General features: G+C 35.1%; 1 protein-coding gene across 1 annotated transcript in view; it reads left to right on the plus strand.

Annotated features, from left to right (window-relative positions):
- WDR64 (WD repeat domain 64) overlaps positions 1-14257 on the plus strand; it is a 65317-nt gene that overhangs the window by 25334 nt on the left and 25726 nt on the right. The window contains 6 exon segments of the mRNA XM_083827635.1: positions 1766-1843; positions 1847-1870; positions 3222-3436; positions 3945-4079; positions 6745-6824; positions 13094-13233. Coding sequence (XP_083683761.1) covers positions 1766-1843; positions 1847-1870; positions 3222-3436; positions 3945-4079; positions 6745-6824; positions 13094-13233 — 672 coding nt within the window.

Genomic DNA, 14257 nt, shown 5'->3' on the forward strand with positions numbered 1-14257 from the left:
TAAAACAGAAGAGGTTCAATCCAATCTTCTTCTGTAATGTTTATCCAAAGACTGCAGCCTGAGATAAATTTTCAGGCAGGCAATAACAATCTGAATTGATTACCTTTGTGTGTGTGTGTGTTCATGTATGTTTGTTTTTTTTTTTCCTACTGAGAAATATGTAAAGATTTGTTCTATATCAGATTTTAAATGTTTTTGAAGAGATTAGCAGGTGTTGCTGAAATTCAAGGCAGCAAATCAAGTGTAAATATTTGTTGATTTCCACCTGTGAAAGCACTTCCCTTCTCAATGCACTTCTTGTCCACTCAATCAATGCTCCTTTAAACCAGGCCTTTATTTCTGAACCATTTACAGTGGAAATGTTGCTGTAAAGGCAATAAAAATTAAGAGTGCTATGTGATGTCAGTATCTCTTCTTTAAAGAAAAATAGGTTGTCAGTTATCTGCAAGCTGGCCTGAATTTGTAACTTCATACAGGTATAAATTGTTGCTACATGAGTAAGATCCTCTTAGAAAGCTCTAAATGCCTCAGTGTCTCTACCAGTTAGTAAAGAGGCATGGGGAAACAGTAGAGAACAGTTGTCATATTCATGACATTGTTTGAAAGAAAGCACTTGTCAACAGTGCCTGCACACATTTATGAAGTTTGAAATTGGGAGATGCTGGAAAATTAAATGTTTCTACTTCATGCTTTTGAGTTAAATCTGAACAAAACAGTTTCCTCTTTTGTTCTAAGTAGAACAAACCTAAGTAGAACTAACCTTTTAAGAATTACAGAAAAAGTTTATTTAGGAATTTCAGCATAGAGTGAGCAGGGACATAGCAAAAATAAATGCACTCCTAATGCCATCTTTTTCTGTCATCTTCAGAGAAGGATAAGTAGTACAAATGTATCAACTAACAATAGCTAGATTTAAGCTTTTACCAGAAAAACCCCTTCATAAATTCTTCTCCTAACTGTAGTCTCCCTGTCATGTATACTTTGTTATTTGCACAAAATCACATATCTGTCTTTGTTAATGAAAATTGTTTTCTCATGAAAAGACATGCTTCCATGAATGCTGGAATTGTTGCCAGAAAAGCTGGTGAGAACTTTTCATGTCATTACGTAAAATCTTTTTTCTTTTTCCTACTGGTTAATTTGTTGGGTTAGTCAACATTATCTTCTAGAAGCGATTCATAAGATGGTTATTCAGAAATGAAAGGAAACTTCTTAAGTCCTCAGAGCTGAAGTGCTTGAATCCTTTGTGAGCAGTCATTCATTGGCTTTCAACTCAATAACCTCATTAAGGTATTCTGAACTGTTCCTATGCCAAAACTGAAGCTGAGCAAAGATGTACTTATCCATTCAGGCTTCTGCTGGACTGTTGACCATCTTTTTTTCTTTTTAAGCCTAAGGTGTTGATGAGGCTTAATAAAAAATTGACAAATCTGTAACTCAGATATGCCATCACAGGCATAGCAGAAAACACCTTGTATTTCAGCACATTAAATTAATGCAGAAGTAACATAAATATAAAAGTCTCTATAATAAACCATGGAATAAGATTTCTGAAATGCTCCTCTGCATCTGATATGAGTTAGTGATAACAGAGGCAACTTCATTTAAGAGCTGTTCTGGAGAACTCTCAGTCCCATTAACTGGGGTTGGATTTAGTGCTGAGTATATGGAATTTATGCAGAGATGGTTTAAAATATGTATTTAAACAACAGACGAGGTTATAAATTCACAGAGGAAATCCTTCTTTAGCTACCCTTTTCATCAGGATACTGCTTGGATCACAGGATGTGATTTGCTAACTCAGATGGAATGTGTTGTGGCTGTAACTGAAAGGACAATCGTCTGAGACTATAAATCAAAAGGAAGTCAGGTAGTATGCTGTATCAGGCAAATGTTAAAAAGGAGGTCTGAAAAAGATTAGTCTTTGTTTTCAATGTAAATCCATATATCTTTTTGTCTAACAGGATGAAGGCATTAACTTTTGTCTTTGTAGGAACTCAGTGAAATGGTGGAATACTAAAGAAGGAGTACCCTTTCCACACCAAACAGGCTTTTTAGACTGTCTTAAAAACTTGCAAGAAAGAGGAAAATCTTGTCCTATGTTGCAGACAGACCACCAAAGCAGTTTAGTTTTCTGTGTATATCTAATGTGTATATGTTCACATTTATATCTGATGTATATGCATGTTTATCTTGAACTCTGTTTAAAGAACAAAGGGACAGGTCTTCCAAAGGAATTCAGCGTAGAGTCCTTTGAGGTAGCTTCCTGATTTAAAGAAAACCTTTCTTCAAATACTACATTTTCAGGATTTTTCAAGAGCAAAAGCATCTTGATGTTGATACTGTATGTTCAAGCAGTTACAGTCTTCTTGAATGACTTATTACAAAATATAAGTTTTGCAAGGATTTCTAATCCATTTCTTAAGTTTTTTCTTTAGTTCCAGGGTCTTTTCACAGCAGTTCTGAGTTGGCTGAGAAGATGAGATGAAGTAAAGTAAATATTTTTAGAATAAGATCAAGCCTTAGGATTTTTCATTTGTTCTCTTAATATTAAAAGGTCTGTTCCCAAGCTCAGCTAAGTCAATCTAAGTCATTCTGCCAATTCAGTTGGACTCCTGGGAAGGGAGGCTCAAACATATATTCTCATAGAGCTTTCCTCCAGTCATTACATCAGTGAAACTTGAAACTGTCTTGGATGAATAGGAACAGTTCTCTTCTGAGATCCCAGGAATGATATCCAGACAGTCTGTATCTGTGTTATGTCTTTTCAGTGTTCCTGTGCTACACAGAGAACCATAAACTGGTTAATTCCTATGGCATATGAACCGTTGCCAGTTTATGTTGGCAAGGATGCTTTAATCAAATAACAGATGGAGTCAGACAGTAGAACCAATAAACAGTATAATGTAGATGACCCAAAATCTCATTCCCGGGTCTTCTCAGTCTAGCAAAATACCACAATGGCTTGCCCCTGTATTCATTGCCACTGTCTCAGTTCCTAAAAATTCAGAAACCTGCCCATGTAAGTACACTTGGTACTCTTAGGCTGTATTAATAACTCCTAGGCTGTGAGTGCTACTGCTGCATCTTACGGTTTGAATACTTCTGTAAGCTGACCATTTCACATTTTCTTTTAGATGGCACCTTCTTTTTCAACAGGGAAACAATTTATGATTGTAGCAAATACACCATTCCAATTAACTATTTACTGAATTTCACAGAATAATTGCTTTATCATCAAACCAATGGAAAATGGTCTGCTCTGTGTTTGCACAGTGACTATGTCAGATCACCTGGCTGATGATAATATCATAATGGGAGATGATAAGGGTTATGTTCACCTGCTTAAAGTGACTGGTGATCACTTCGGATTGAAGCAATGTAAAGGCAAAAAGGAATCACAGGTTCAGATTTTGGATTCCAAAAATTTTAACATGTAACTTACTTATGATAAAATATTATCAGTTTGGCAATATTTGTTGAATTTGGGTGTCCTCTGGTCTGGATGGAGGATTAGCTTCTATGTGTAAATTAACCCCACCTGAAAAAAAAAAAAAAAAACCTGCAGGAAGTGTAATTTGCTTTTCATTGTGTGAAGGAAATACTATAATTTTCAGCAGGAGGTCTTACAGCAGCAAGGCAACAGAGCAAATGTCCAGGGAAGAATTCACAATTGCTTTTATCCAGACACAGGAACAGTCTTGTTGGTCCTGATTAGATAGAAGCATAATTGCTACTAGAGAAGTGCATGATTCAACCCTAACCTTAGTTCTGCTTTAAGATCTGCTTGCTTTTCAGCTGGAAGAGTGGTTCTGGATCTGGCCTGGATATTAAACACTAGCATTTGTTGCATATAATCTCATTCACAAAACTATTCAGCAATGGGTATATTACAGTAGATGCTATTATATCCTAATAACATCTCAATTTATATATAACCCTAGTGTTAAACGCAAGCTACATGATGACTGGGTTGTGAAAGTTAAGTATATTTCTGACCTAAATTGTTTCAGATCCTGCTCCTCAGACAGTATTCATTCATTTGTTTTGGATGACATAAAGAGACTAGAGGATAGCTTGTAAGTATATGACATCTTCCAAAAAAATAGACTTCTTGCCTTAGAACTCTGCATGAGATCTGTGCTATGCAAGATGCTGTCCTGTTGTATTGAAAGTATCCTTATCCAAAGCATTGATAATACAAATGAAAATACAGCTATTTAAGTACTTGAATGTTTTTGTTTTCTAGCTTTTAATGTAGGAGTGTCCTTATATATTTATTATTTGCCACCCCTAAAAATAAGTTACACTGGCAATATTATCTGCTTTAACTTCTCAGCAGGCAAATTTTAGTTATAAAATAGATTGCTTTGTTACTTGTATATCATGTATCTATTCATTTGAACTTTATATCCTATATATATATGTATATATATTCAAGTGTGTTTCATTTACAGTTTCAGTTTCACAAGTTCTGTTACACTAGCTTAAACCAAGAGAACAATGTATTCTGAAGGCTGCAAAGTGGATTTGCTTTGCAGCAGGAAAACAGCTGTCTTCCTTATTTGTGCCATATCATTCATATGATCCACCAGTCCTCTTGCTTATTCCAAGCTGTCCCAGTTTGTGATTGTAGAAGGGTTTATAGTCCAGCTAAAAATAAATAATATAGGTAAACATAACTTGATGCAAAAAGGAACTATAAATGACATCTATATAGAACTTTTTATTCATATATCTCAAAGCATTGTAAACAATAGATAAGGTTCACAATTACTGTGAGGTATATCCAGAGATTAATAGATTTTTAAGGCTAGTGGCAACAATTATGATAATCTTCTATAACACAAGCCATGAATTTTTATGTAGTAGTTCTTGCATCAATCCAATAACTTTAGGTTTTATGAATATTGTATATTTGTTGTGTTTGAGGAATGTGAAATATAAAATAATCATAGCTTGTTTAAGGTCATATACAACATCAGAAAAGCTGGGAAGTTCCTATTTGGTTTTGCTAGAGTTTTGGAAAAACAGTTAATTTGAGGAGAAAGAAAACAAAGGCTGGAGAATCAGAAGTATAGTCAAAAGAGTAAATGCTACAGCTATGCACTCCTTTTTATACAGAATGTTAACTGCAAATGTGTTGGTAGGTCTTTTTCAGTTAACACTGACTATAATTGTGCTTGCAATCACAATCATTTTCTTTAAGCAGTTTCATTCAGCAGCTAAATGAAACTATATTTAGTCAACTGAATAATTACATTGTTGAAATAGTCTATGCATCAAATCACATTGAAATTCCCTTTCCATAAGTAATTGTGGTTCAATTATATGATTTACTGGTGCTAACAAAATAAATTTCTGTAATTAAGTTTCCAGCAAGCAATTGTTATTGTTCTTGAAAAGGGATGCAACGTATCTTGTCTCCTACATGTCTGTTCTGTCATGTTCTTGTAAAGCATCTAAAAAGGGACGTGTGGCTGGGATCACAGAGTGCTTCTGTTACAAGGCCATGACTTGAACAGGACCTCACACTGCTGGAACCCCTTATTCACACTAATATTGGAAGAGAATCAAAACTATTCATTAAGGAGCCAATAGAGAGTTATACAGAAGTATTAAATTTAAGAATTAAAGGGGAAAGATGAGAAATCGTGAAGTCATTTGCCAGTCACACATTTAAAGCAAATACTTGCTCTTTTACACTATTAAGAGAATTCAGACTCCTCTGTTAGGGCTCTGAAAAGAAAGCTTTTCTTCCATTAGGTAATGGGGAGTGAACAACCTTTTACTTAGACCTGCCAAGAAAGAACAGGCTCCTTCACTAATCCCAAAAGTTTCCAGAGTCTTTTGGCAAATTTACACCATCCACAGTTATGGTTTGCAAGAGCCATGGTTACTCTCTAGCTCAGAATAAATGAACTACCTACCTGTCTGGATTTCAAAGATAAAATGTGTCTTTGAATGAGTACTCATTTCAGTCTGTATAGCCCAACTACCCTGACAGTCATCATTTCCTGGCACAAATGGGTGTTAGGTGTGTTGTTGCTGAATCCAAAATTCAAGAAAATATTCACTCAGTAGTAGTAAAGTATGAAACATGGAGAGAGAAGCAGAGGTTGTTCAAAGGATAGGCTTAGCTTTTGATGTAGGAAAAGGGTCACAGAGTCAATCAGTCTGTGTTGGCTGTTTGAATGCCTGTGTTTCTTTTACTGAACACAACAGAATAAATCTGTAAAAATGAGTTTTAGAAACTTGCAGTCTCTTCATGTTTTTTCACAAAGTAGGTAAAATAGTGACTATTATACAATACTATTATACAGAAGCAGCACAAAACTAATTGCACGTGGTTTATGCAAAATAGTAGCCACAATAGACCTCTATTGCTGAAACAGGCAAAGGCAGATGCTTTGATACTTTTGTTCAGTGAAGAACTTTAAGCATGCAGATGTATAAGGGCTACCTTTGGCAACAGTTACCATTTTAGGATTCTGTTTGGAGTATGACTGGTAAAGAAATCAGCTGTTCAAATCAGAGATCTATTATTTTACTGGAAAGTGCACCTTGTCCCAGTTTTATTGATGTTACTATCTAAGTCACTTATAAATCTATTTGCTTTTAACAAGATATTGTATACATTATGCAAACATCTATTCTATATATTACAGAAGAGTAAAGTGGAATGACTGTAGACTGTATTTTCCTATACTCTTACCTGATTAACTGTTTTATTGATGATTACAGACCTGTAAAGGAATTTTCAGTCCCTAGAGGGGTGAATGCCTTCACATATTGTGGAAAAGCAAAAGTCATTGTCACTGGAGGTTAGTATTGGGCTTACATAATGTATGAAGAGAGTAGGTTATCCAAGAGATCATTTTGTTGTGATTTTTTTCCCAATTAAATAAGATGAAATAAAAGCTGTATAAGTATCTTATGAATTTAAATAGTGGCTTAATGACAGGAAACAAATTCTCTTGCTTATAATTGCTGGGAGCAATGCTCTGAAGAGATAAATATTCCAATAGAAATCTAACAAGGGCTCAGTCTGTGTTTGATTCAAGAGTCTTGTCATTTATTTAATAGAACAGGAGAAAGAGTAGGATGAACTACTCTAACACACCTTTCCAGCCCACAGTGGCAACTGTCTTGGTGAGGTTTTAGAGATTACTCCTTGCAGTATCAGCATGGGCCCCATCCCTTCCTATTACTCTTTGGCCTTCTTTCTTGTCATAAGCAGTCACACTGGCTCACCTTAATAATTTTTATTGCTCTTCTCTCTGATCATGTTTCTAAAAAGCTTTACTGTTCTTTCTTTCTCCCAGTGCAGACTGCAGAAATAGCACTCTCATATCCATTTCTTCCTGTTATCTAATATCTTTATGAGCTTTTCTATTGAAGGGGTCATATTTCATGCTGCAGAAATGTGGCTGGAGCATGGCAGCAGTCTTGTTTGTGTATTCTGTCCGATGTGGTGGTGCCTTGAAGTGACTACATTGATGCTTCCTATCTCAAAGTCTTCAGTACCACAGTTCTGCTTAAAACTTAGTTAAAATTGTTCTGAATACACGTATCACATAACAATTCTTGGGTTTACATTTAATAATAAGGAAATAAAAAAATAGCCAAGAATCACAGAATCATCAAGTTTGGAAAAGACCTTGAAGATCATCTGGTCCAACCATCACCCTACTACCAATGTCACCCACTACACCATGTCCCTAAGCACCACGTCCTACCTTTACTTGAACACCTACAGGGACAGTGACTCCACCACTTCCCTGGGCAACCCTTTCCAATGCCTGACAACTCATGCAAGACAGTAAAATAAATCTGGTGAAAGAAAAAAAAAAAACAAAAAAAACACAACTAAACATGGGAAATAATACAATTCAAGTTGAAGTGTAAAAGTTTACCAAAGGGAAAACTGAGACAGATATCACAAACAATATCAGATGAGATGTGTATTTCAGAAGTTCTATTGATTTTCTAGACACAAATTTTAAACAGAAAGCAATAGTACTATAAGAAAGTTGTTAGTGAAAAAATTGGCATTCAGCCTTCTGAGAGATCTTATTTCCATTGATTACTTTGACACAAAAAAAAAAAAGTAGTCTGCAGAAATTTCCTGATGCCATAAAGTAGGGAGGCACTATAAAGTGGAATATGATTAGTATTTCCCGCAGGTAGAACTAGAGGACTTTACTGTAGTAATAAAAACAGGAAGACCAGGACAGAAGATCATGTACACAGGAACTAATAATAGTTCCTGTTACAGACTGAAAATTCTTCATATAGAAATAGCAAGGGAGGAGAAAAATCTGGATAAAATTCCTAAGAAAATTCCGGACCAAAAGTCTGCCTGGCCTACTCTACCCTCACTGACAATAACCAGCAATAGACACCTCAGGCAGAGTATAGAAATGGAGCAATCCTGTAGCAATACTTGCCTAGGTACTTGTGTACCACAGTATAGTGGCAGTAGAAGAAAGAAATATCATCTTTAATTTAAAATGGAGCTTGAAATTTTTGAAAAGGATAGATAACATATATGACTGTGAGGGTTGGAGACTAGGCTTGGATTGTAGGACTCCTAAACAGCTCTCTAAACAGCTACATAATGAGAAAATATTATAAGGAGATGAGCTTTCTTACCAATACATTTTAATTTGTCTTGAGTTTCGCTGCACAAAAGTACAGAGAGTATGGACTACATGACAAAAGATTAATAATATTGTGTTCAAGAATGATTCTGCAATGATGACTTTGAAAAACTGTAAGAATTGTGCTTGCCAGTAAGAATCTTCAAGCTTATTCCTGGCTCATAACATTTACATATCCTTGATTTGGAATTCTGTCTAGATTGTTCACCCATTGACCTTCATCTTGAGGTTGGAAGGCTTTCTTCTGCCTCACCTTCATTCCCAGTGCTTAGTCCTGCTGCTTTCCTTGAACTGCTGCTTTTCCTTGAAAGGAAATTATTCCTGATCTGTATTACTAATAGTCACAGGAGAGAGTGGGAACGCATAGCCAAATCCATGACAAGATGGCATCGTACCTTTCAAATTTACTGTAAATTTTAGATCAGATGGGGCTACTGTGAAGCTGCACCCAGAATTAAGAATCTAGTCCTTCAGCCTTTGAGAGATTCATCTATTAAGTTCTTTGGAAGCTGAGCTTTATAATTCAGTTCTCAATTAATAAAATATACTGTTCCAGTGGCTCAGCATTCAGCTGGACTAGAGCATACTAATTTTGGCTCTATATATTAAAAAACATTACTCTTTCTTATCTGGCTGAGAAACACATGAGACTTGGTTAATGAAATGAACAGATTCAAATGAACATAGGCACGTGAGGTAGTAAAATCTTGTTGACTAGAAAGCCTATAATTTTACATGTAATGTACCCTAACGATCAATGACCAGGGAAGGTAAATAATTCAGTAATCATCATATGTAGATTTATTCGTGATGTGTAAACATTTCTAAAAAATATTTCTATATCATATTCAGCAATAAAAAGAGAAAAAAAAATGAAAAAAATAAAAAAAAAAGAAAGAAAAAGAAAAGGCCATTGATTGTAAGATAGCTTTTGAAGTAATTAGTGAGGATAATTTGTTAATGACTTTACTGAGCCTCGATCTACTGTTATTTAGTACAAATGGTTTGCAAAGTACTGGATCCTACAATGTATTTTTACACCGGGAAATGTCTATTTAAAGACATATGTTTTAACACCCCTACTCTTCTATTATATATTTAGTTGCATTTGAATACTCTCATGAGTTTCTGTTAGCACGGTGATGCAACCTAATTTTGTCTTCTAGGAATTTGGCATTTATAATAAGAAGAAAGATACAAGCAAACCTGGTACAGAGTTCACTTTTCATGCTAAAAGCTAGACTTCTTTAGCCAGTAAAATGATACGAGCCCATTAGTGGCCTGAAAGATGGATCCCACAGTAGCTCAGAGTAACTTTTCTGTGTAACATTTTGCATTATTATGCTGAATGTTAAAGTGATATGGTTTTCCTCTTACTCAGGATCTATTTCAATTCTAACTATGTCTTAGTCATAACCTCAGGGAATAGCTACACTTAAAAGCAAATCATATATGCATATAAAAGCTGGAGATGATCAGTTTTAAATTATATGATACATCAACTTCTAACCTTATTAGTTTTTCAAATCCAGCTACCGTTCTCTTGTGAGCAATAAAGTAGAATCAAAACTATTGGTTATTTCTAAATCTAGCAGTAGCAGCATAGACTGTTTAAAAGGAAGTCTTCCGCGCTTGTTCAATAGCCTTTTTGCATTCCTGGCAGAAGTGAAGTAACTGGTAACATCTTGTATCTTGATTTTTTTTTTTCTAAAGGCACTATGCATTGGTATTGACATTTTCAGGAATTCCTGGGATCATAGTTATAGAAATGATATCCTAGAACTCCAAAAATACTGGCCCTCACAAGTATAAGAGAGTATTTTCTGTGATGCAGTCTATTTTTAATAACATATGAAGACAGACAAGGCAGCACAAAGGGAAAAGAGAGAGACATTGGTTAATATGATCAACCTATAAACTTGTCTTAATTTACTTGATGTCTCAGTGTTGTGAAGAGATTTTGCAGACATCATAATTTAGGATTATAGGCTTTTAAAAGGCTGGCTTGAGAAAATGACAGTGAAGTTGCTTTAAAGAATAGGAGGCCTTTCTGTGGGACGGGAGCAATATGGAAAGAAACCAGAAATTATATTTTACATTTCTATTTTTTTAGTGGAGAACAAGCTAAGCCTAGTGTTTGTTCAAAAATGCTATTGTTCTCTATAGAGTTTCAACACCACTGAAATGCAGACAACTCAGCAGACATCTTGGAATACCACATAAACTGCAAACCTGTATAAGCAAGGGAGACAGTTTGATAAAGCATAAAACTTTCAAAGAAGGTCTTGGAATCCATAATATCTGGCTAGAGTAGAGCTGTGGTCATAGAGTCTGACTTAAAAAACTATATACCAACAATAAAAACATAAATACGTTTTTGTATTTATTATTCTTGGAAGAGAAAACACAGAAGTGACCCCATTATGATTCAAATTATTGATTTCAAAGAATCTTAACTTTTTTTTCTGATATTTAGACAGATAATTCATTCTCTTCAAGCTTTTCTTGAATGTGTTTTTTTACCCATGCCTTCTGTGTCAGGATTCTGAATCCAGGAGGCATATTTGGATCACAGAAGAGAATAAATGTTCCAGCAAATGTTCCAGTGAAGCAGTGAAGGTCTGCCCTAACTGCTGTTCGGGCAGGATGAGCACATAGCTTTGCAGTAACAGGGCCAGTCTGGCGTTAGTCCAGATATAGGGGAGAGAACACATCTGCCGTAACTACTTCTACCATTATCTCAACATCAGTAAAACAAACTAAAACTAATCCACTATTTCACATAGGAAGAAAACTGTACTTTTAATGTAGGGAAAGGTTTTCTTTCTGAATGAGACTTTTTCTTCCTGTTAATATCTTGAATAAATAACATGTGTTAGTGATTCTATTGTTAAAAGAAACTGTACCATAATTAAGGGTCACTTAATGGAGTGCCTGCTCTCTGTTCATCTGCCATCACCTCAGGAACATAGAGAACAGAGCACAGCTCCCCTGTCTTATGCAGAAGTTATGCCCCCATTGCACCACTGCAGCTGTTTGCATGGTCTCTTTCTCAGTCATACCTTTGAAATGATCTTGCATAAAACAAAATTATTTTTGTTGTAGCTATTCTAAGAGTAGATCGTTTTTTCAGTGTCATTCAGAGAGAGGCTACCTAAACTGTGGAATCAATTTAACCAAGAGGGCCATAACGCTTAATGCAAGAAAAGGGAGATGGGGTGCTCCTAAAAGAATCTCATATTGCTGTAATAAGATGAAAATGAATAAATCTCTGTGGAGAGAGGTAGAGGGACTGACCAATGACAAGAGGTTGAAAGAGCTTCAGGAAGATACTTAGAAAGCATACTGAAAGAGATGACCTTTAACTGTCCTCTTTGTAAACAGAACTAAGCCAAGTTTCACAGTCTGGAGGTTGGGTTAATCTTTCAGGCCATGTACTTGCTCGTGTATGCTTTTTTGGCTTTCTGCACGTCACTTTAAGCTGAGAGAAAATTAAAACAAATTGAAATCTAGATAAAATGTGATTGGTTCATTTATTGTATATTAAAAGAGGCTGTTCAGCTAATTGCATACAGTGCATACAATTGCAATATTTGCCAGGAATTGAAAGTAAAAATATAAACAAATTAGTGTCAAATTTAAACTGGGCTCATGTCCTCTTCAAACTCCTGTAAAAAATACGATTTTTTTTCAATGGTTACAGTTGTGTTTGCATCAGTATGTAAACCCAGGAGCTTACTAATATGTTTTTAACAACATCCTTGTGTTTTGAAATGTTTATGGAAACTATTACGAAAACAGTACCAAAAGATTTATCTATAATGCAATCAAGGATGATACCCTAATTACAGGTAATTTTAATGTTTGAACATATAAATAAAAGGAAAAAAAAAACTTAATTCTCATTTACATTAAGAAAAAAAATCACTTATCTGCTGTTATTATTTCCCATTTGCCTTCAACTTTCATATCTGCTCCTCTTCCCGTTATGCAGAATCATCCCTTTCCATAGAGATAGTCATCCCTTCACTACTGGGCTAAATGGAAATAATTATTGTTTTGTTCTTTTCCTCAATCAGATCTTTGAAAGAAAAAAATCTGAGCCCCAATTCAATTTTTAAATTAGTATTCTACTTTTATGGCACTACCACGTGGTCATAGCCAGTGCATCTAACATTCCTCTAAGAAAATAAAAAGCCTTTGAAATGCCAATCAGTTATGTGGTTTTAATGCAAGTATGGGGACAAATACTGAAAACATATCAAAACAGAAGCTGGAATCCAGCTCTTAGAACGATAAGTTAGCACCCTTATGTAAGAGTTGCCTACATAGTAAAAACAGAGACTTCTGAATATTAATCCCTCCATTAAGAAACTCACAGTGTTTGTGACTATTCAGTCTTTCTGAATATATGAATTCTTTTCTGTCAGGTCATGACAAATTCCTTCGTTTGTGGCATCCTTGTATTAATAGCAGGCCTACAGGGAAGCTATCAGGACACCAACATACTGTTGTGGAAATTGTGACAAATGAAAAAGAACAGTATGTTATCAGCCTTTCTTCTGCAAAGGTAAAATTGTTTCCTTAACTTCATGGAAATCAATGCTATAAACGCAAGTAGGAATGTGCTTTTGAGTAAGTATCTCTGGTAGCATCTAGTCCAAATTTCATTGCTTGTCAGTTAATTTATTTTAATTTAAAGGTAGAGTTTTAGCTTAATATTTCCAAATTATTTTATATTGAGAAGCAAGACTAAAATAGAAGTATTTGACCTTTCTGTATGTGCAAAAATAGTATTTACGATAGTAGATATTAATGTTCTGATATATTCTGCATCACTTTGGCAGCTGCCAGAATTATAACATAACTGCTATCTGAATGCTTCATTAAGTCATGATCATCTGCAACAACTTCCTACAGCTTCATTTACCCCTCTCTGCCTGTCAGCCTGCTAAATCTGTAGGTGGATGTTTTACATTGGCCACTCCATACACCGTGTTCAGATATCATCTTCTTTCTGAATGGTGTCTGAATTACAAGACACTGCTCCAAAATATTGTTCATGACAGAAATACAAATAGCATCAATAGTAAAACTTCTTTAGCCATATACTTTAAGACTTGGCTGGAAATTGGTGGGTTTCATTTAAATTATTGGTGGAATCATGGCATCAGTGCTTTATCTTATTTTGTCAAGTTAAGACTGTTCAGGAGAAAACAAAAACTTCTAAAAATCTGTGCAAAAATAAATGAAAAGCTACTGAAGTGGTAGTTGCTCCATAAAAGGCTATGGAGCTCTTTCAAGTATAGTCCTATGCAATATTTTCAGTATTCTGTAATCAGTATTTTCATTAACATCTGCAAAGATGGAATAGCAAGTATGGATGCTAGATTAACCAATTGCCTCAGGCTGAATAAGGGTTGCAGGCCATGGGCAGAAATATTAGAGTACTGAATGGGCATTAAAATTGAAGGTATGATCTGTGGCAAAAGTCAGTTGCGTCCTATAAAGTAATAAGGGCCAAATATAGGTAGTCATCTGAGATATCCATCTTTTTGATGTGTTACGTAGGAAATATTACAAATCTCTCTGTT

The sequence above is a fragment of the Anser anser genome, assembly GCF_964211835.1.
Source record: "Anser anser genome assembly, chromosome: 3".
NCBI lineage: Eukaryota > Metazoa > Chordata > Aves > Anseriformes > Anatidae > Anser > Anser anser.